General features: G+C 51.7%; 1 protein-coding gene across 1 annotated transcript; it reads left to right on the top strand.

The window, feature by feature from the left end:
- Positions 1 to 1,274: 1,274 nt before the first annotated feature.
- Positions 1,275 to 1,649, top strand: TP53AIP1 (tumor protein p53 regulated apoptosis inducing protein 1). The gene is given in 2 exon segments (XM_037736890.1): positions 1,275 to 1,408; positions 1,411 to 1,649. Coding segments are annotated over 2 exon segments (324 nt in total). The 5' UTR covers positions 1,275 to 1,323.
- The last annotated feature ends 14,916 nt before the right edge of the window (positions 1,650 to 16,565 follow it).

Genomic DNA, 16,565 nt, shown 5'->3' on the forward strand with positions numbered 1-16,565 from the left:
GCCTCCCGAGTACCTGGGATTACAAACACATGCCACCATGCCCAGCTAATTTTTGTATTTTTAGTAGAGACAGGGTTTCACTATGTTGGTCAGGCTGGTCTTGATCTCCTGACCTTGTGATCCACCCACCTCTGCCTCTCAAAGTGCTGGGATTACAGGCGTGAGCCACCGTGCCCCGCCCTCTGTGTTCTTTCTAACCTGAGGTGTCTGATGCTACTTGCTGGGCTTCTGGCCTGTGATGAGCACTTGTGACTTCCTGCTGCTCTGAGACCTGGGTGGCTTTTGGGGTGTTCTTTTTTCTCAGTGCCTTTGTGTGGAGAGCCGCTGTCTCCCTCCATTCTGTGGGTGATGCAGGTAGCGCTGCTGTGGGCAGCCCCTGGAGGTCATGGACATGAGCCTCAGGCTGTCAAGGACTGGGCCTGCTACACTGGTGAGCTCCCGCTGCCCTGGGGAAGCAACGTGGGCAGTGGCTCGAAATGCAGCTCCTCCCCAGAGCCTGGGCCACCGGGGACTTGGGGGAGAAAGAATAGGGATGGGGAAGACTGGACAGTCCCCAAAGCAGAGAGGGGCCACAGGAGCCCAGAGGACAGAGGACCATGGGAGACAAGTGAGGACACCAGCTTCCCTGGCTGAGGGCCCGTGGCACCCAGGAGGGCAGAGAGGGAGCTGGGGAGCCAGCTGGGAACCTCTGAGCAGGCAAGTGAGAGAGAGAGAGTGGGGCAGATAAGCAGACTGCTCTGCTCTGATCCGTCGGCCCACACATGTGAGGAGTTCTCTGAGACTCCTCTCCCTGAATCTGACAGCTTATTAACAGGAGGCCGGGTCCCTGAGGTAGGGATCAGACATGTGATAAATGAATGAATGTGAATCACAAATACAGCTGAAGCAGCCACAGACAATCAGGGCAGCCCACCCCTTACAACTTCGGACACAGAGGGCTTGTTGCTTTCTCGAAAACCTAGTTAATGACTAATTAATGGCTAGTTAATATCTAATTAATGACCAGTCAATGACGGTGCTCCTAACTCCATCATCCCACTCGCTTTCCCCAAATTCAACACAACTGGCTTTCAGTTTGAGTCTCCCAAAGCATCTCCTAGGGTGTGGGTTACAGCCCAGCCCTGGTGTCTCACTCTGGGTGCATCAGTCTCCCCCTCCCAGATCCAAGTACAACCAAAACCCTAATAACTGCTGGCCCAGGCTGCCACCACTGCTTCTGTTTATAGCCTGTTTTGTTTGTTTTTTATTCCTTAGGCACCGGCCCTAACAACAAATGAGGAGAAGCCACGTTCTCTTGTTTTCTGCAGACAGGGTCTCCCCTGGATGGGATCTTCCCCTAAGGCAAGCTTCAGATCTGCTCAAGCTTCCGGTGGTAGGGCCAGAAGGCAGGGCCTGGGCTGGGGAGACCAGAGCCCCGCAGTGATGCTCAGATAACCGCACTGGGCTGGGAAGGACCCCGTAGTGAAAATTGAGACGGGAAAGAATGAACATGTCTTTTGCCTGTCGTGGCCACGGGCCGACTCTGCTCTCACCATGGTGCTGACATCCCAAGTTTTCAGACTGGCCAGGACCCAGTGATAGCATCTGGGTCCTTGAGGCTGCGTGGGGACTGTCCCCAGCCCAGGGCACTGGAAGGAGCTGGGAACTGACAGCCCTGATCAATAGTCCCAAGGGAATGGCCAGCCCTCCTCCTCCTCCTCCTCGAAATCCTGGGTTTCAAGAAGGCAGAAAGGTTTTCTGAGAAACAAGGCTTTTGGAAAGAAGAGGCTGCCTTTCTGCCTGGGCATTCAGAAAGGGAGAAATCGATGGAGAGACTGAACGAAGGGCCCATGGGGAATGCAGCGGAGGGGAGGCTGGGGCGCAGGCCCCGGGTCTGCGGATCCGTCCCTCCCGCATCCTGCTTTTGTCCAGATGGGGCTCGGAGCAGCAGTCCCTTACTCCAGGAAGTCATTTCCCTCCGCCAGTAATGAAGATGACGCACTCGGAAGCTTGTGGGCTCTGAGGAGGGGAAGGTCACAGGGGCCATGCATTCATCCCAGCAGAGACAGCACGTGGCTCTGGAAGCAGACACAGGCCAGCCCTGGGCTAGGAGGCAGCCAGGAGCCAGGAGCGCCTGCACCTCCCTGGAGGCCCAGGCTTCTCTCCCCAGAAGCTCACGCGCCCAAGGTGCAGGGCCCAGGTGTTCCGGAGTGACAAAGCCCCGAGCTGTGGTGATGGGAGGGAGGGAGCCCCGGTCTATGGCTGTTCTTTGGGCGGATTTGCTGTCTCCATCTCTGTCTCTAATGTCCTTTGCACCACTGACCTTGAGGAGCCTTTTGTTCCTCTTGTCCCAGTTTGGTTTCCATGGGAACCTGAGTGGCAGCGTCATCACTTTGCTGAGGTGACATGCCCCCAGATGCCATGAATACCTAGGGGAAAAATTGCCAGAGAAGAATAAACCATCCGAGAGACTTACCCGCAGGGCAGGGCCTCGTAGCTCGCTTCCATTTCCTCTCAAGTTTCAGGTCTCTTTGTTTTGGGTCCCCGAGTTCACGGAGGCTGCAGGGGAATAGAAGCCCCCTCAGTTTAGTCTGGATCTTGGTCCTCAGCAACTGCCTGGTGTCTGGTAGGTGGGCGATAATTGCTTAGTGGTTGTGGGCTGTGATAAAATTAAGCGATTTGATGTCCTCTCCATAAATCCAGGTAACGACATAGCGTTTTTGAATTGGAGCCGCTCCAGAAATTTGCCATCTGACAAAATGACATCATGACAGAGTTGTAAACTGCTGTGGATATATTTTATTTGATTTCTCAAATTAGGAAAAAAAGCTAATGGTACACTTGAGAGTGGTCACTATAGCCAGGCTGATTGGCAGCCACTGAACTGGCTGGAATGGGCCGTGGGCTTCTCAGTGACGTGCCGGACAATGGGACAGGTTTGGAATGAGCGGTCTTCCATTCTAACTTTAGTTTCTGCAGTGCTGTTGAGAGCATGGAGCCAGGCTGCAGGGACTGGGTTCAAATCCTGACTCTGCCACTTACAAGCTGTGTGTGGACATGGGCAGGACATCTGGGCTGCCTGAGTCTCAGTGCACCTGTCTATAAAATAGGATGATGATAGATTCCATCTCAGAGATTCACTGTGTGGATAAAATGAAACAACACATGTGAAATGCTAAGAACAGCACCTGCACATAGTATGTCCTAAATATCTTAGTTACCATTAGCATATTTTGTTTATTCCAAGATGTATTTTTTCCCCATTTGATATCTATGAAATCTAAAGATCTTTTTTTCCTGTCTTGGGACACAGAATAATGGTGTGCCTTACAATGGACTGTGTTTTAGATTCACTGAGATACATTATTGTTGTTTTTATTCCTGGTCTCTAACATGGTATCTGGTAAGTAACAAGGGCTCCATACATTTTGCAAAGAATAAATTCTCTCCCTGCCCACTGAGGCCTTGGTCGAGGTCTCTCCAGGCCTTTCCTTCCTGGAGTCACAGTGCTTAGAGACAGGCTGCTGGGGTCAGCATGTGAGCTCAGCTATGATCAGAAAAAAAGTACTGTTGGCCACACGTGGCGGCTCACGCCTGTAATCCCAGCACTCTGGGAAGCCGAGGTGGGTAGACCATGAAGTCAAGAGATCGAGACCACACTGGCCAACATGGTGAAACCCCATCTCTACTAAAAATACAAAAGTTAGCTGGGCATAGTGGTGCGCACCTGTAGTCCCAGCTACTCAGGAGGCTGAGGCAGGAGAATCGCTTGAACCCAGGAGACAGAGGTTGTAGTGAGCCAAGATCGCACCACTGCACTCCACCCTGGCGAGGAAGCCAGACTCCATCTCAAAAAGCCAAAAAAAGTACTGTTGAGAAATAGCTCTGGCGCTGACTGGAGGCCACCTCATTTCCCGCCTTGACCACTGGGCCCCTGGGTGGCTAGGTTGCCTCATTTGCATCCTTCTGACAATCAGAGGGAGCTTTATATCCATAGCAGTCAAGGCCCTCTAGAGAAACAGAACCAATACGGTGTGTGCATAGAGAGAGACTGAGCCTAAGGAATTGAAGAGGCTGGCTAATCCAAAATCTGCAGGGCGGGCTGGCAGACCACAGACCCAGGAGGAAGCCAGCGCAGCCCGTCACTCCGAGGTCATCTGCTGGGGACTTCCTTCCTACTGGGGGAGCTGAGTCTTTCATTCTCTTCAGGCCTTCATTGTCTTCAGCTGCTTGGATGAGGCCTGCCTGCATTACGGAGGCCAACCTGCTTCACTAAAACTCTGCTGATCTAATGTTTATTTCATCTGAAAACCACAATCACAGAAACACCTAGAACAATGTTAGACTAAATATCTGGACGCCGTGATCAAGGCAAGTGAACATACAACCAGCCATCACAGTGTGTACAGAGGGCTGTGGAGTGAAGGTGTGTGTTCACTGAAGGCCCTTCTTCCCCAGCAGAGGCTGCTCCCACTCCCCTGTGGCGTCCTAGGGGCTCTGTCAACTCTACCATAGTATCTTCTGTTATCTCCCCAACAACCCTGCCCTGCAAGTCAGAGTGTTTTCATTTTCCAGAGTAAAACAATCAGAGTTTAAATGAGTTATTCGTACAAAACTCTGGGAAGCCAATACATTGGTCAGATTCAGGTTTATTTGTCTGCACCTCTTGCTTTGGAAGGATAATAGTAGCTACTCTTACTATGGTTTTATTATCGTATTTAACACTTAGGTTTGCTATATTTCAGGCACTGTTCCAACTATGCTAACTCTCCCCAAGAATTCCAAAGGCAGGTGTGATTCACAAGTCATCTGAAGGTGGGAACCGCCTGCAGTCCACATTGCCTGGGCATGGACTCCCAGGACGCCCCTGAGTGGCCAGGGGCTGGTTATTTCTCTTCCACCTGCCAATCCTCTTCCCTGTATTTTTTTCTTCTTCTTCTTCTTCTTTTTTATTGAGCAGCTGATGAACACCTGCTCAGGGTGGGCATGAGTGCCCTGTGGTGTTTGCGCCCCATCTGCTCTCAGCATCTCCTAATGGCTTCTGAGATGCGCGCCTGCCTTTCTTAGTCTGACATGTTTGGTGAGAGGCCACCCACAGGACAGGGTGGGTGTGCTCCATGCCCCGTGTGCTCCTGGGCCCACCACCCTGCACTTGTCTTGTGCTTTCCTTAATGGCCAGTGGCCGAGCCTCTGTCCTTCTGTCCTTGTCCTCACGAGAAACATGGATCTTGGCAGCGGGACATCCGTCACTCTTTGAGTGTTCATTCAGGACTGAAGTCCCGATGGCACAGGGAAGTCACGAGCACGAGATCTCCTCCTTGGCCACCTCCTGTGTAGATCTTTCCATCAGGACAGAGCCGGGTGCTGAGGGGTCACAGAAAGAGAAAGTGCCACCTGGACCACTGGGCCACCCGGTGAGGTGACTAAGGCCTTTGGCACTTTGAGAAAACACTGGTAATTACCTGGCGTGAATAATGAGCGATTCTCCTGCCTCAGCCTCCTGAGTCGCTAGGACTACAGGTGCGCACCACCACTGAGGGAGACCCGAGCATTCAGTGGGAAGAGGGAGCAGGGTGGCTTAGGTTGAGTGTGAAGAACGAAGGGGGAGTGACTTCTTCTGGGGAATGGAAGACAGGGAGGACTTTCCAAAAGGCAGAGAAAAGGGTGCAGGACAGGTGGCGGGAGAGCAGGGAGAGCGAGCACCCTGTGGAAAGGGGGTCTCTACTTCATCCCGCCTCAGGCTCTGCGTTCCCACTCCCACCTACCCTGGCCCCACACCCCGGGGACTCTCTTTGCCGTTGGCATCTTCTGTTTCCTCCTCTCCAGCAGACATTTCCCATCCGCGCTTAGGCATGCCTCAGTGTCTCGTACCTTAACATCAGCTCACAATCAGAAACTCCAGCATCATCTCCACCCAGCTCATTTCCCTGCAGACACCTGCTGCCCTGGTTCTCACCTCCATGTCACAGCCACTATTCCAGGAACTGAATCGTGTGCACCTCCTGTCAATCCTCTTGCCTCGTGCCCGCTCAGCCCCTTGACACTGGCCTCTGCACCCATACCCTGGCAACAGCCCTTGCTAAGGGGCACTGTTCCCCTTGCACTCCCCTGCTCGGCAGCATACCACACTCCTCCCGACGTCCTGGAAGTGCTCTTGCCTCAGTCTTTGATGGCCTGGACACCTGGTTCCACTAGTTTGTCTCCTGCCCTTGTGTTCTCCCCCTCCTCCTCCTCGGGCTTTTGATTCAGTCCAGTAGCTTCCTTGGATGCCTTGCAGAGGCTTCCCATGGACTATGCTTTGGATGTTTGTCCCCTCCAAAGCTCATGCTGAGCCACAATCCCCAACATGGCAGAACTGAGAGATGCGGCCTTTAAGAGGTGATTGGGTCATGAGGGTCCTACTGTGGTGAATGGATTAATTTACTTGTGGATTGGTGGATTCACAGATTAATGAGTTGGTGGATGAATGGGTTCCTGTGGGGATGCTTTGTGCCACCTCAGGCCTCTACAGACTCCCTGCCAGCAAGAAGACCCTCACCAGGGGCAGCTCCTTAACCTTGGACTCCTCAGCCCTTCATAAAAAATAAATTCCTTCCCTTTATAAATCACCCCGTTTCAGGTACTCTGTTACAAACAACAGAAAATGGACTAAGATAACATTCAGCACAGAAAAAAAGGAACTTAGCTCTTTTTCAAGCACAATCTTTCTCCCGTGTTTTCTTAGCAAATGTGATCATCATTTAGTCTTTGGGTCCCAAATGAGAATGCCAATCTTGACACCTCTCACCCAGCGCAGTCCCTTTCTTCCATTCCTCACTGGCCCTGTTGATGCAGGATTTTTTTCTTGGTCACTTTGCAAGCTGGGGACCTCCAGCCAGCAACACCCAACCTGGGCCTCTCTCGGCCATGCTAACTGCTGCAGGAGACGGCCCGTCCACTCAGCCTGCTTGGGCAGAGTTTGGCTTGTTCACCAGTTCCCAAGATCTTGTCCAGTATCCAAGAAGAATGAGCCAATCAAAGAATGAGCAAGGCAGAAAGTTTTATTTCGTTATGAAAGGGCTTTCAGCGGAGAGGGGATGCGGGGGTGGTCCCCCTACCTGAAGGTGGGAAATTCCTTGTATGTCTGGGTCCAGTGTTTCTATGGACTTAGAATAGGGGAAGGGCAGGTAAACAGGAACAGAAGTTCTCACTCTGGTCCGAGGTTTTACCCAGGACTGTCTTCAGCTTGGACATGGTGTTTCACTGGGGACCTGCCCCTATCTGCCTAGGCATTTGGCTGCCTCTGGTCGGTATCAGTCAGTTCTACCTGTAAGGATGGCCAGCAGCTGCCCAATTCCTTTTGTATCTACTGATTTACTTCGGCTACCCTGATCTGAGCTGTGAGCCTCTCCTGCCTGGATTAACACATTAATTCCCTAACACACTTCCCCACTGCTGCTCTTACCTTCCTCATGTCACTCTCCATGCCACAGCCAAACTGGGATACATAGTAGGGATGCTATGTAATGAGACTTGCAATTTTGGTCTTTTCAAAATTGCAAGTCTCATTACATAGCATCGCCACTTACAACCTGCCGGTGACCTCTCTTAGCTGCAGACCAGCTCCACTCCTTGCACTCAGCCCCTTGCCCATCCCTTCCTCCAACGTCCCAGGCTCCTCTGTCTTCCTGACGTTTGTATACGCTGTTGCCTGTGTCTAGGAGGCTCTTCTTCCCTATCTTTACCTAAGTTATTTCTGCTCACCCTTCAGCGTTCAAATCCAGTGTCGCTTCCTGAGGGCACTGGTCAGTGCCTGCCTGGTTCTGGGCTGGTGCTCACCTTCCTGCTGCGTATTCCCTCATGGTGCTCTGCTCAGAGCAGATCTCTAAGTCTGAATGTGTCACTCATTGCAGGATGGGTTTCTGAATGCCTTCCCTGGTCCCCAGAATGAGGCCTTCATTTTGTCTGCTGTCGTCACTGTGCCCTAGAGTGTGTGTTGCGTGCTCTGGGTCCCCAGTGACGCCGCTGAAGGCCCCGAACTCTCTCTGCTGCCAGCCTCTCCCCTGCACTGCAAATCTGGTTGTCACTCGTGCTTGCTTCGATATCTTGGGTGGCTTCAAACGATACACACTCCTCTTGTCAGTCTCTTCCACTAGAATGAAGAGGACCTAGGAGGGCAGGCCAAGCAGCCAACGTCGAGCATGAGGTTTTTCTGAAGTTTCACATTTCATTTTTAAAGTCTGGTGAAGTGCCAGTCAGAGTGGCTATTATTAAAAGGTCAAAAAATAATAGATGCAGGCAAGGCTGCGGAGAGAAGGACACACTTACACACTGGTGGTGGGAGTGTACATGAGTTCAGCCACTGTGGAAAGCATTTTGGAGATTTCTCAAAGAACTGAAAACAAGACTACCATTCCATCCAGAAATCCTATTACTGGGTAACTATACCCTAGAAAATAACACACCTGCACTCACATGTTCACTGCAGCACTATTTACAATAGTGGAGATGTGGAATCAGCCCAGGTGCCCATCAACAGTGCATTGGATAAAGCATACGTGGTAAATATACGCCACGGAATACTACACAGTTACACCGAAGAATGAAATCATGTCTTCTGCAGCCACACAAATGCAGCCAGAGGTTAACGTCTAAGCAAATTAACAATGAACACAGAAACAGAAAACCAAACACTGGAGCAGGGAATGATGCCTCACGCTTATAATCCTAGCACTGCGGGAGGCCAAGGCAGGTGGATCACTTGAAGCCAGGAGTTCAAGACCAGCCTGGCCAACGTGGTGAAGCCCCATCTCCACTAAAAATACAAAAAAATTAGCTGGGCATGGTGGCGTATGCCTGTAGTCCCAGCTATTAGGGAGTCTGAGACATGAGAATTGCTTGAACCCAGGAGGCTGAGGTTGCAGTGAGTGGAGATTGTGCCACTGCACTCCAGCCTGGGTGACAGAGCAAGACTCCATCTCAAACAAAAATAAAAACAATAGCAAAAACAAAAACAAATACTGGAAGTTCTCACTAGTGGGAACTAACCATTGGATATGCATGGACATACAGATGGCAGCGATAGGTCCTGGGGAGGATTGAAATGCTCTCTCTTGGGTCCTATGCTCACTGCTTGGGTGAGCATGCCAAACCTCAGCATCACGCAATACACTCAAGTAACAAACGTGCTCGTGTATCCCCAAATCTGAAATAAAAGCTGAAAAAAAATTCTTGTGAGGTTTGCATTCCAATCTGTAATATTCACTTGCTAAAAAATAAAAATGATGCATCCCCACAAAACTGCAAGGAAAAGTATGCTCCAAGCATTGTCTCACGGCGATGATGGGCCCTGGGGCACTCCCAGTACGCACTCCCAGGGACCTAAGTGGCAGTCTGAGAGGTACGGGTTAGATCATCTATACCAGATGCTGCTTCAGCCTACCAGCAAGCCCCAGGCCCCCGCTGGGCATCCCCAGCTGCCGTGGACAGTCATTCCTGCTGACACGTCCCTACCACAAGCCCTGGCATTGATAGCTTGGTCTTGTTTTGTGCTTTTCAGTGCAGTAAGAGCTTGCCCAGCCAGGGTGCAGAGCTGCCTCATCCTGAAATTCTGGGAGTTGAAAGCCCCCCAGGGCAACCCTTAACCAATGGGGGAAAAGCACTGGTGTGTAAATTTCCCAGCTTCCCTGGGTGGGCTGCTGCTGAGCTGTATTCTACACGACACTTCCAAGGATCCCGGTGGGCATGAGCTCAATTGCCCACATTTGATGCCACAACCTGGACTGGCTTTTCTCCCTTCCTTGTGTGTCTCTCTCTGCATCACCCCCTTGTCCATTCTATGTTTGCCTTTCAAATAAATGATGTACACCCAGGGCCTTGTCTCAGCCTCTGATTCTGGAGAACCCTAAACTAGGAAAGTTGATACCAGAAGCAGCCGTACGGAGCAGCCCCTGAGGATGAAGTTCTGAACTGGGATCATTCGCTGGATACTCCCTGGCTGGTGGTATGCAGGGTGGTGAGACCTTACTAAGCCTGTGGTGGCTTGAGATGAGGTCCAGGCATAAAGGGACACACTGGCTTATGCAGCAGCCCTGGCAACCAAAGGCATGGAGGCCGTGGGGATGCTCAGGGTTGTGAAGTGGGCTGCTTTTGCTCATTGCATGAGGAACCCCATAGAGAGAAAAGGATTGGCTTAAGCCCACAACTGTCAACACAGGAGTCATTTCGAGGCCACAGGTCTTTATGGCATTATTTAAAATGACTTTCGTCTGCTACTGACAGAGGACAGGCTGTACTGAAAATGAGGTCTGGAGTTGATCGCACGTGTGGTGGAGCTACCACAGGCTGAATGCAGACCCGCAGCTAACTCCCCATGCTAACAGCAGGGTCCTGATGCGGGTGGACGGGACCCTGAGACTGGGGATGATTCATCAGCTGGGTCCTCGGGAAGAATATGCCAAGATGTCGTTATACGTGCTGGAGATTTACAAGGGGTAATGCCTGTGAACAAAATGCAAACTAAGTAGAAGTGGGCAAAGGGAGCCTCAGGTCATGATGCAGGTCTGACACCTATGAAAGGAGAGAGAGGCAGAACGAGGGTCAGGCAGGAAGATCCTTAGACCGCATGCTGCTCAGAAAACTTTTGGTGAGTGCTGCAGGGACTCCAGCCCAAAATGGTCTGTAGAGGAGCCTACCACAGCAGTCATCATCAGCCAGGCTCTGCCTGGGAAACACACGGCCTTGATGTGCCGGCCCCTGTTGCTGGAGGCTGTCAGCTCATTGCATTCCTTGGGGTTAGGTCTGTCATGAAGGGAGACCATTACCTCTATTTTGCAAAGGAGGTTAAGTAAATGGCATGAGGTCTCTGAGCAAGCTGTAGATGCAAAGCTCGCTTCTGGGTTATCCAGCTCCGAGACACGTGTGCTTAATCACTAACCTATGTGACCTTGGAGAGTGGGCCGGCAGTGGGCGAGACCAGGTTCTTGGTAACACTGGAAGTTGAAGTGCGCTTGAAGTCTTCGTTGCATGTGGGACAGTGCCAAAGCCTGGGGATGCTGGCTTGACACCAGATGACGGTGAGAAGTGCCGGACACATGTGCAGTGGCAGCCTGAGGCCATCTACACGGGGGAATTGCAAAGCTCTGTGAGCTCAAGCTGGTGTCTCTCAATTTCTTCTGCTCACATCAGTATCCATGATCATTTCCAAGAATCCAGGCTCCCAGTGTGGCTGCAGCCCCCACACCGTCTCCCTGCCTCAAAGATGGCTCTGTATCGAGGGCCAGGCTACCACGTTGTGCCCACCCGCCTGTTTGATGACAGAGCTGTTTTCACTTCTGCAGTTGAGTTCTGTGCAGATGCTGGCCGGGCTGTCCCATCCATGTGGTGGGGCAGGGAGCCCCCACCCGAGTCCACAGAGGGTGACAGCTGAGTAGACAAGGAGATGGAAGGGGCCTGGGGGAGCCCAAAGCATGGGTGGCCTCACAATGATTCCTGACAGCCTTTCACTAGGGTTAGGTTGAATTGAATTTTCACTCTGGGAGCCTGTTTTAAAAATGAAGCAGACCCGATGGATCCATACACACACGCACCCTGCTGAGTAGAATAGATGCAAGACCAGGGTATCCCAAACTGTCTTCTTCAGATTATCAACATCTGAATGGCAGCACATGCACTTTTTTTTTTTTTTTTTGAGATGGAGTTTCACGCCGTCACCCAGGCTGGAGTGCAATGGCATGATCTCAGCTCACTATAACCTCTGCCTCCTGGGTTCAAGTGATTCTCCTGCCTCAGTCTCCCAAGTAGTTGGGATTACAGTCATGCGCCTCCACACCCTGCTAATTTTTGTATTTTTAGTAGAGACAAGGTTTCACCATGTTGGCCAGGGTAGTCTTGACCTCTTGACCTCGTGATCCGCCCACCTCAGCCCCCCAAAGTGCTGGGATTACAGGTGTGAGCCACCGCACCCGGCTGAGGATGCACTTTTAAATGCAGGCTTCTGAGCCCACATCAGACATACTGGATCTTCACGTCTGCACCCAGAATGTTCTCCAGGTCACATTCACACATTCCAAACTATGACAACAGCTTCATGAGGAGGCTCCGGGCGCCAGCCCTGAAGGGTGTTAGGCGGTCATCTGGTTAGATGCCTGCATTGCAGGGGTGGGGAAACCGAGGGCGAGATAGACAGTCACCCCTCTGGGCTCGGGCTCTGTGATTGCTGCTTGAGCCACACACGCCAGGACCTTTTGAGTTATTAACACTCTAATGTGCTGATCAATTTGTCATATTATTTCGCCCTGGTAGGGACAGCCTAAGAGCATAAACTGTCACAGCACTCCCTCCAAGTGACCAGATGGGCTGAAGTGGGCACAGGTCCCAGATTCCGCAAACAAAGATACAGCACACCTGATTCGATTGAATTTCAGGCAAACGACAAAATCTGTTAGTATAAGTGTATCCCCAGAACTGCATGGGACACAGTTACGTTCTACCATTAGTTATTGATTCCCTGAAATTGCAGTGGAACTGGGAAACCTGTATTTTCATTTGTTAAAACTGGCGATTCTACTCCCAGGAGTTAGCAACCCTCTTAAGGCAAAGAGAGGGGTGCAGTGTGGTGGCCTCTACTGAGATGTGGTTTGTGCACAGGGGTCCTCCATGGGTGCCGCAGCAGCAGGAGGAGGAGCAGCTGTCAACCCCGCAGGCTGTGACTCACCGGGCAGAGACAGGGAGGAAGATCTTGTGTATCTGGAGAGCACAGGGGTTGGCTATACTCCCCCAGGGATGCCCTACTGCCTGTCCTTGGAGGGTGTCTTAGTCAGCTTGGGCTGTGTCATAGAACACCATAGACGGAGTGGCTTAAACAATCAATGTTTATTTCTCACAGCTCTGGAGGCTGAGAAGTCCGTGATCAAGGTACCAGCAGATCTGATGTCTTGGGAGGGGTCATGTCCCGGTTTGCAGAAGCCTACCCTCTCCTTGTATCCTCACGTGGCATAGAGATGGAGCTTCTGTCTCTTCCTGGTTCTTTCTTTTTTTTCGAGACACAGTCTCACTCTGTCACCCAGGCTGGAGTGTCTGGACCTCCCAGAATCAAGCGATTCTCCTGCCTCAGCCTCTCGAATATCTGGGACTACAGGTGTGTGCCACCACACCTGCCTAATTTTTTAATTTTTTGTAGAGATGGGGTTTGGCTCTGTTGCCAAGGCTGGTCTTGAACTTCTGAGCTCCAGCGATTTGCCCACCTCGGCCTCCCAAAGTGCTTGGATATCAGGCCTGAGCCACCGTGCCTGGCCTCTTTCTCTTTTCCTGAAGGCCCTAATCCCACTGGCAGGGCCCACCCTCCTGACCTCATCTAAGGCTAATCCCTTCCCCAAGGCCCCACCTCCAAATCCCAACACATCAGGGTTCGGGTTTCAACATGGGAATTTGGGGTTGCGGGGACACAAGCATTCGGTTCACAGCAGAAGGTGAAAACCAGTGCTCAACAACTACATAGAGGAGGAGGGGGCGGAGAGATAACCCACTCCATGTGACAGGGAAAGGAGGCCAGGAAGGAGCCAGCCAGAGATAGGACACCTGCCTGGCTGGGGAGGGAGCAGGCAGTGCGGGTTTACAACCCCTGCCCTCCCTAATCCCAGCCTCCATAATCTCTGCCTCCCTAACTTCCCACTTCCCTAAGCCTCTGCCTCCCTAAGCCCCAGCCTCCTTCTCAGTGGCAGTTTTCTCCTTGTACCTCCAGGGAGGATGGGGAGAATAAGGGATGGGATCGGGGATGGAGGGAGGGAATTATCCAGGAAGCCAATTCCACATTTGACCTCCACATGCACCCTCTTGTTCCCTGCTCTCCCCAGGAAGTGCTTCAGGTGCCAGGGCAGCTGGCCCTCCCAGAGCCTGCCCAGCTCTCAGGACAGATGCCCCGCTTCTCATAGGCCGCAGTGCCCTGGGGGCTGAGGTCATTGTTTTGCTGTATGACCTGGCAAATGACTCTCTGGGAGCGCTTCTGCTGTAGATGACTGTGCTATAGCCTTCCACTGTGACTCATTCCACGAGTCTCCCTCACGTCTGGTGTATTCGTCACTGCAAAGCAGCTGTCTGCTTCATGAGCAGTGGCTCCACTGAGTGCCCATGCAAGTAGGCAGAGAATCCCATTTCTAAAGGCTCTGATGGGTCCCTCTCCATGTCAAAGCAAGACACCCTCCCCGCCACCAACCTCACAAGCCAAGGGGCAGGGGAAACTTGCTTTTCTAGAAAGGGCTCTCACCTGACCCCTCATGTATGGGGTCAGAGGGAAACTGAGCCTTGTTAGCCAGGATGGGCCCTTGGCCCAGAACCCTGCATGGGGTGCGTGGGCAGCATGGCTGGCTCTGACCCGGGTGCCTACCAGAACCCCCTGAGCCAGGACCTGGTGCAGTGGCACAGGGCACAGGGCGGCCAGGTGCTTAGTATGTGCTCAGCAAATCACCGCAGGATCAGGCGGGGTGAGTCGTATAGAAGGAAGAGGAAGAAGTGTCCTGGGAGAGTGTGGGGGGCTCCTCAGCAGGGAGACAGTCCCATCCACAGCAACACCAACAGGAGCACAGCTGACTGCTGCTGGAAGGGATGTGCAGCCAGCTCAGCCCAAGAGGTTCCTGGAAAGCCAGTAGTGACAGGGAAAACACCAGGACGGTGACGCAAAGGAGGATGAGGGTGGAAGAGACACGGCCTCTCTCCACACATGGCCCCGATTTAAAGGGGAGAAGAGTGAATGTTTACAGGGATGCCACTTTGAGTGAGGCCGCCCCATGAAATCTTATTTAATTCTGTAATAGTCCACGAGGTAGTTACCACTGTGCTGCAGAGAAAGAGACTCAGAGGTTGAATCTGGGTCTGTCAGAATGAAAAGGAAGTTTTCGGCCAGACGTGGTGGCTCACGCCTGTAATCCTAGCACTTCCGGAGGCGGAGGCCAGGGATAGGAATGGTGGGGAATCACTTGCGGTCAGGAGTTCAAGACCAGCCTGATCAATATGGTGAAACCTGTCTCTACTAAAAATACAAAAATTAGCTGGGCATGGTGGCAGGTGCCTGTAATCCCAGCTACTTGGGAGGCTGAGGCAGGAGAATTGCTTGAAACTGGGGTTCAGTAATCTGAGATCGAACCACTGAACTCCAGCCTGGGTGACAGAGTGAGACTGTGTCTCAAAAATAAAGAAAGAAAGAAAAGAAAAGCCTTTCCCCGCCCCCTCACAAGATGAGGTGGACACTTGAAGTGCAGCTGAAAATGCTTGCGGCTCCCCATTTGGGTGGTGTTTGAAGATGACGGTGATACGCTTATGCAAGGGAGAATATTAATCTAATACGTACGGTTTTCCATGTATAACTCATTGTAAATTAGTGATTAAGGCAAGGGCGATTGTAATCCACTCAAAGGTCAGTAAGAAAGAAGTGAGCTATAGAATTAGGAATGGATTGCTATGAATCTTGGAGGGGGCTGTGTCTTTGTGTGTGTGTGTTGTAGATATGTGAGTGAAAATGTCACAGTCTGCGGGACATGTCTGTGAAACCTGGCTGAAGGGTTTTGCTGAAGAAACTGAAAGTTTTCTTGAGAAAGACAGGGGCACCTGAAAATGGTGAGCACTGACTCGTGACATGCAAAGACCATCCAGTAGCGAATGAGACGAAGTGGAACCAGATGGAACATGTCACTGAAACTACAACCAAAACTTAAGAATTATCTTCCAGAATAGGCTATCCTAGGCAAGGTCAAATACAAATTAAGGGTGATGGGGTGCATTGGGTGGCAGTGATGTAGGAATCAAAGTTTCTATTAACTACAAAGTTCTTCCCGCACCGCCAGCTTCTGAGATTGGCCTCCCTGAGCTCTCATATCGCAAAAGGAGCCACTTACATTCTTCAGTGCACCTTTCTGCCCACCAGCTATTTCATTGATTCTGCTGTCATTTCTCCAGTTGATGGGAAAATGCAAATCTGTAAGGAGAATATGGAAATTCACTCTTTTAAGCCAGCTACCTGTCACACATCACAATAGAAACCAACGAGGTGACAGGAAGTTTAAAGGAATGCTGCAAAAATGAAAATAAGGCATTTAAATGGGCAGTGGAAATCAAGAGAAATTGCAAAGCTACAACATTGAAAAGAGCTAATTAGGAAGTCAGGGCAGCCCAGATCCTGTGACAAGCAAGTAAGCAAGCTAGCAAGAAGAGATGGCCGCACTCAAGAGGACAGAAGCGGTGGCAGTGAAGCCCAGGGCTGAAGGAGAGGCCATCTGGGCTTCCTCAGGGACGGTGGGCCTGAGGGGAGCGGACGGATTGTGGTGGGGATGGTGAGGGCTGCTCTGCTCAGGAGGCGCATAAACCAGTGTAGCCTTGGGCTTGCCCTGGCACATTTTCCCCTGAGGACCCTTCTGTGGGCTCCTTACTCAGCATCCTCCGGAATCACAGGGACCTTGGAAGCCGTAGTGGCGCTGGACTCTGGGAGGGTCTTCCCAGGTGTTAACCCAGAGAGCGCTTGAAGGCCGGCGCCATGGAGAACCCTCTAGTTCCTGAGAAGAAGCATCCTCCTGCCCCTCAAGAGTCAGTCCTAGCCTGACTCTCTGTCCACGCTCTCC

Source organism: Cebus imitator, unplaced genomic scaffold (genome assembly GCF_001604975.1).
Source record: "Cebus imitator isolate Cc_AM_T3 unplaced genomic scaffold, Cebus_imitator-1.0 Scaffold0, whole genome shotgun sequence".
NCBI classification, from domain to species: Eukaryota; Metazoa; Chordata; class Mammalia; order Primates; family Cebidae; genus Cebus; species Cebus imitator.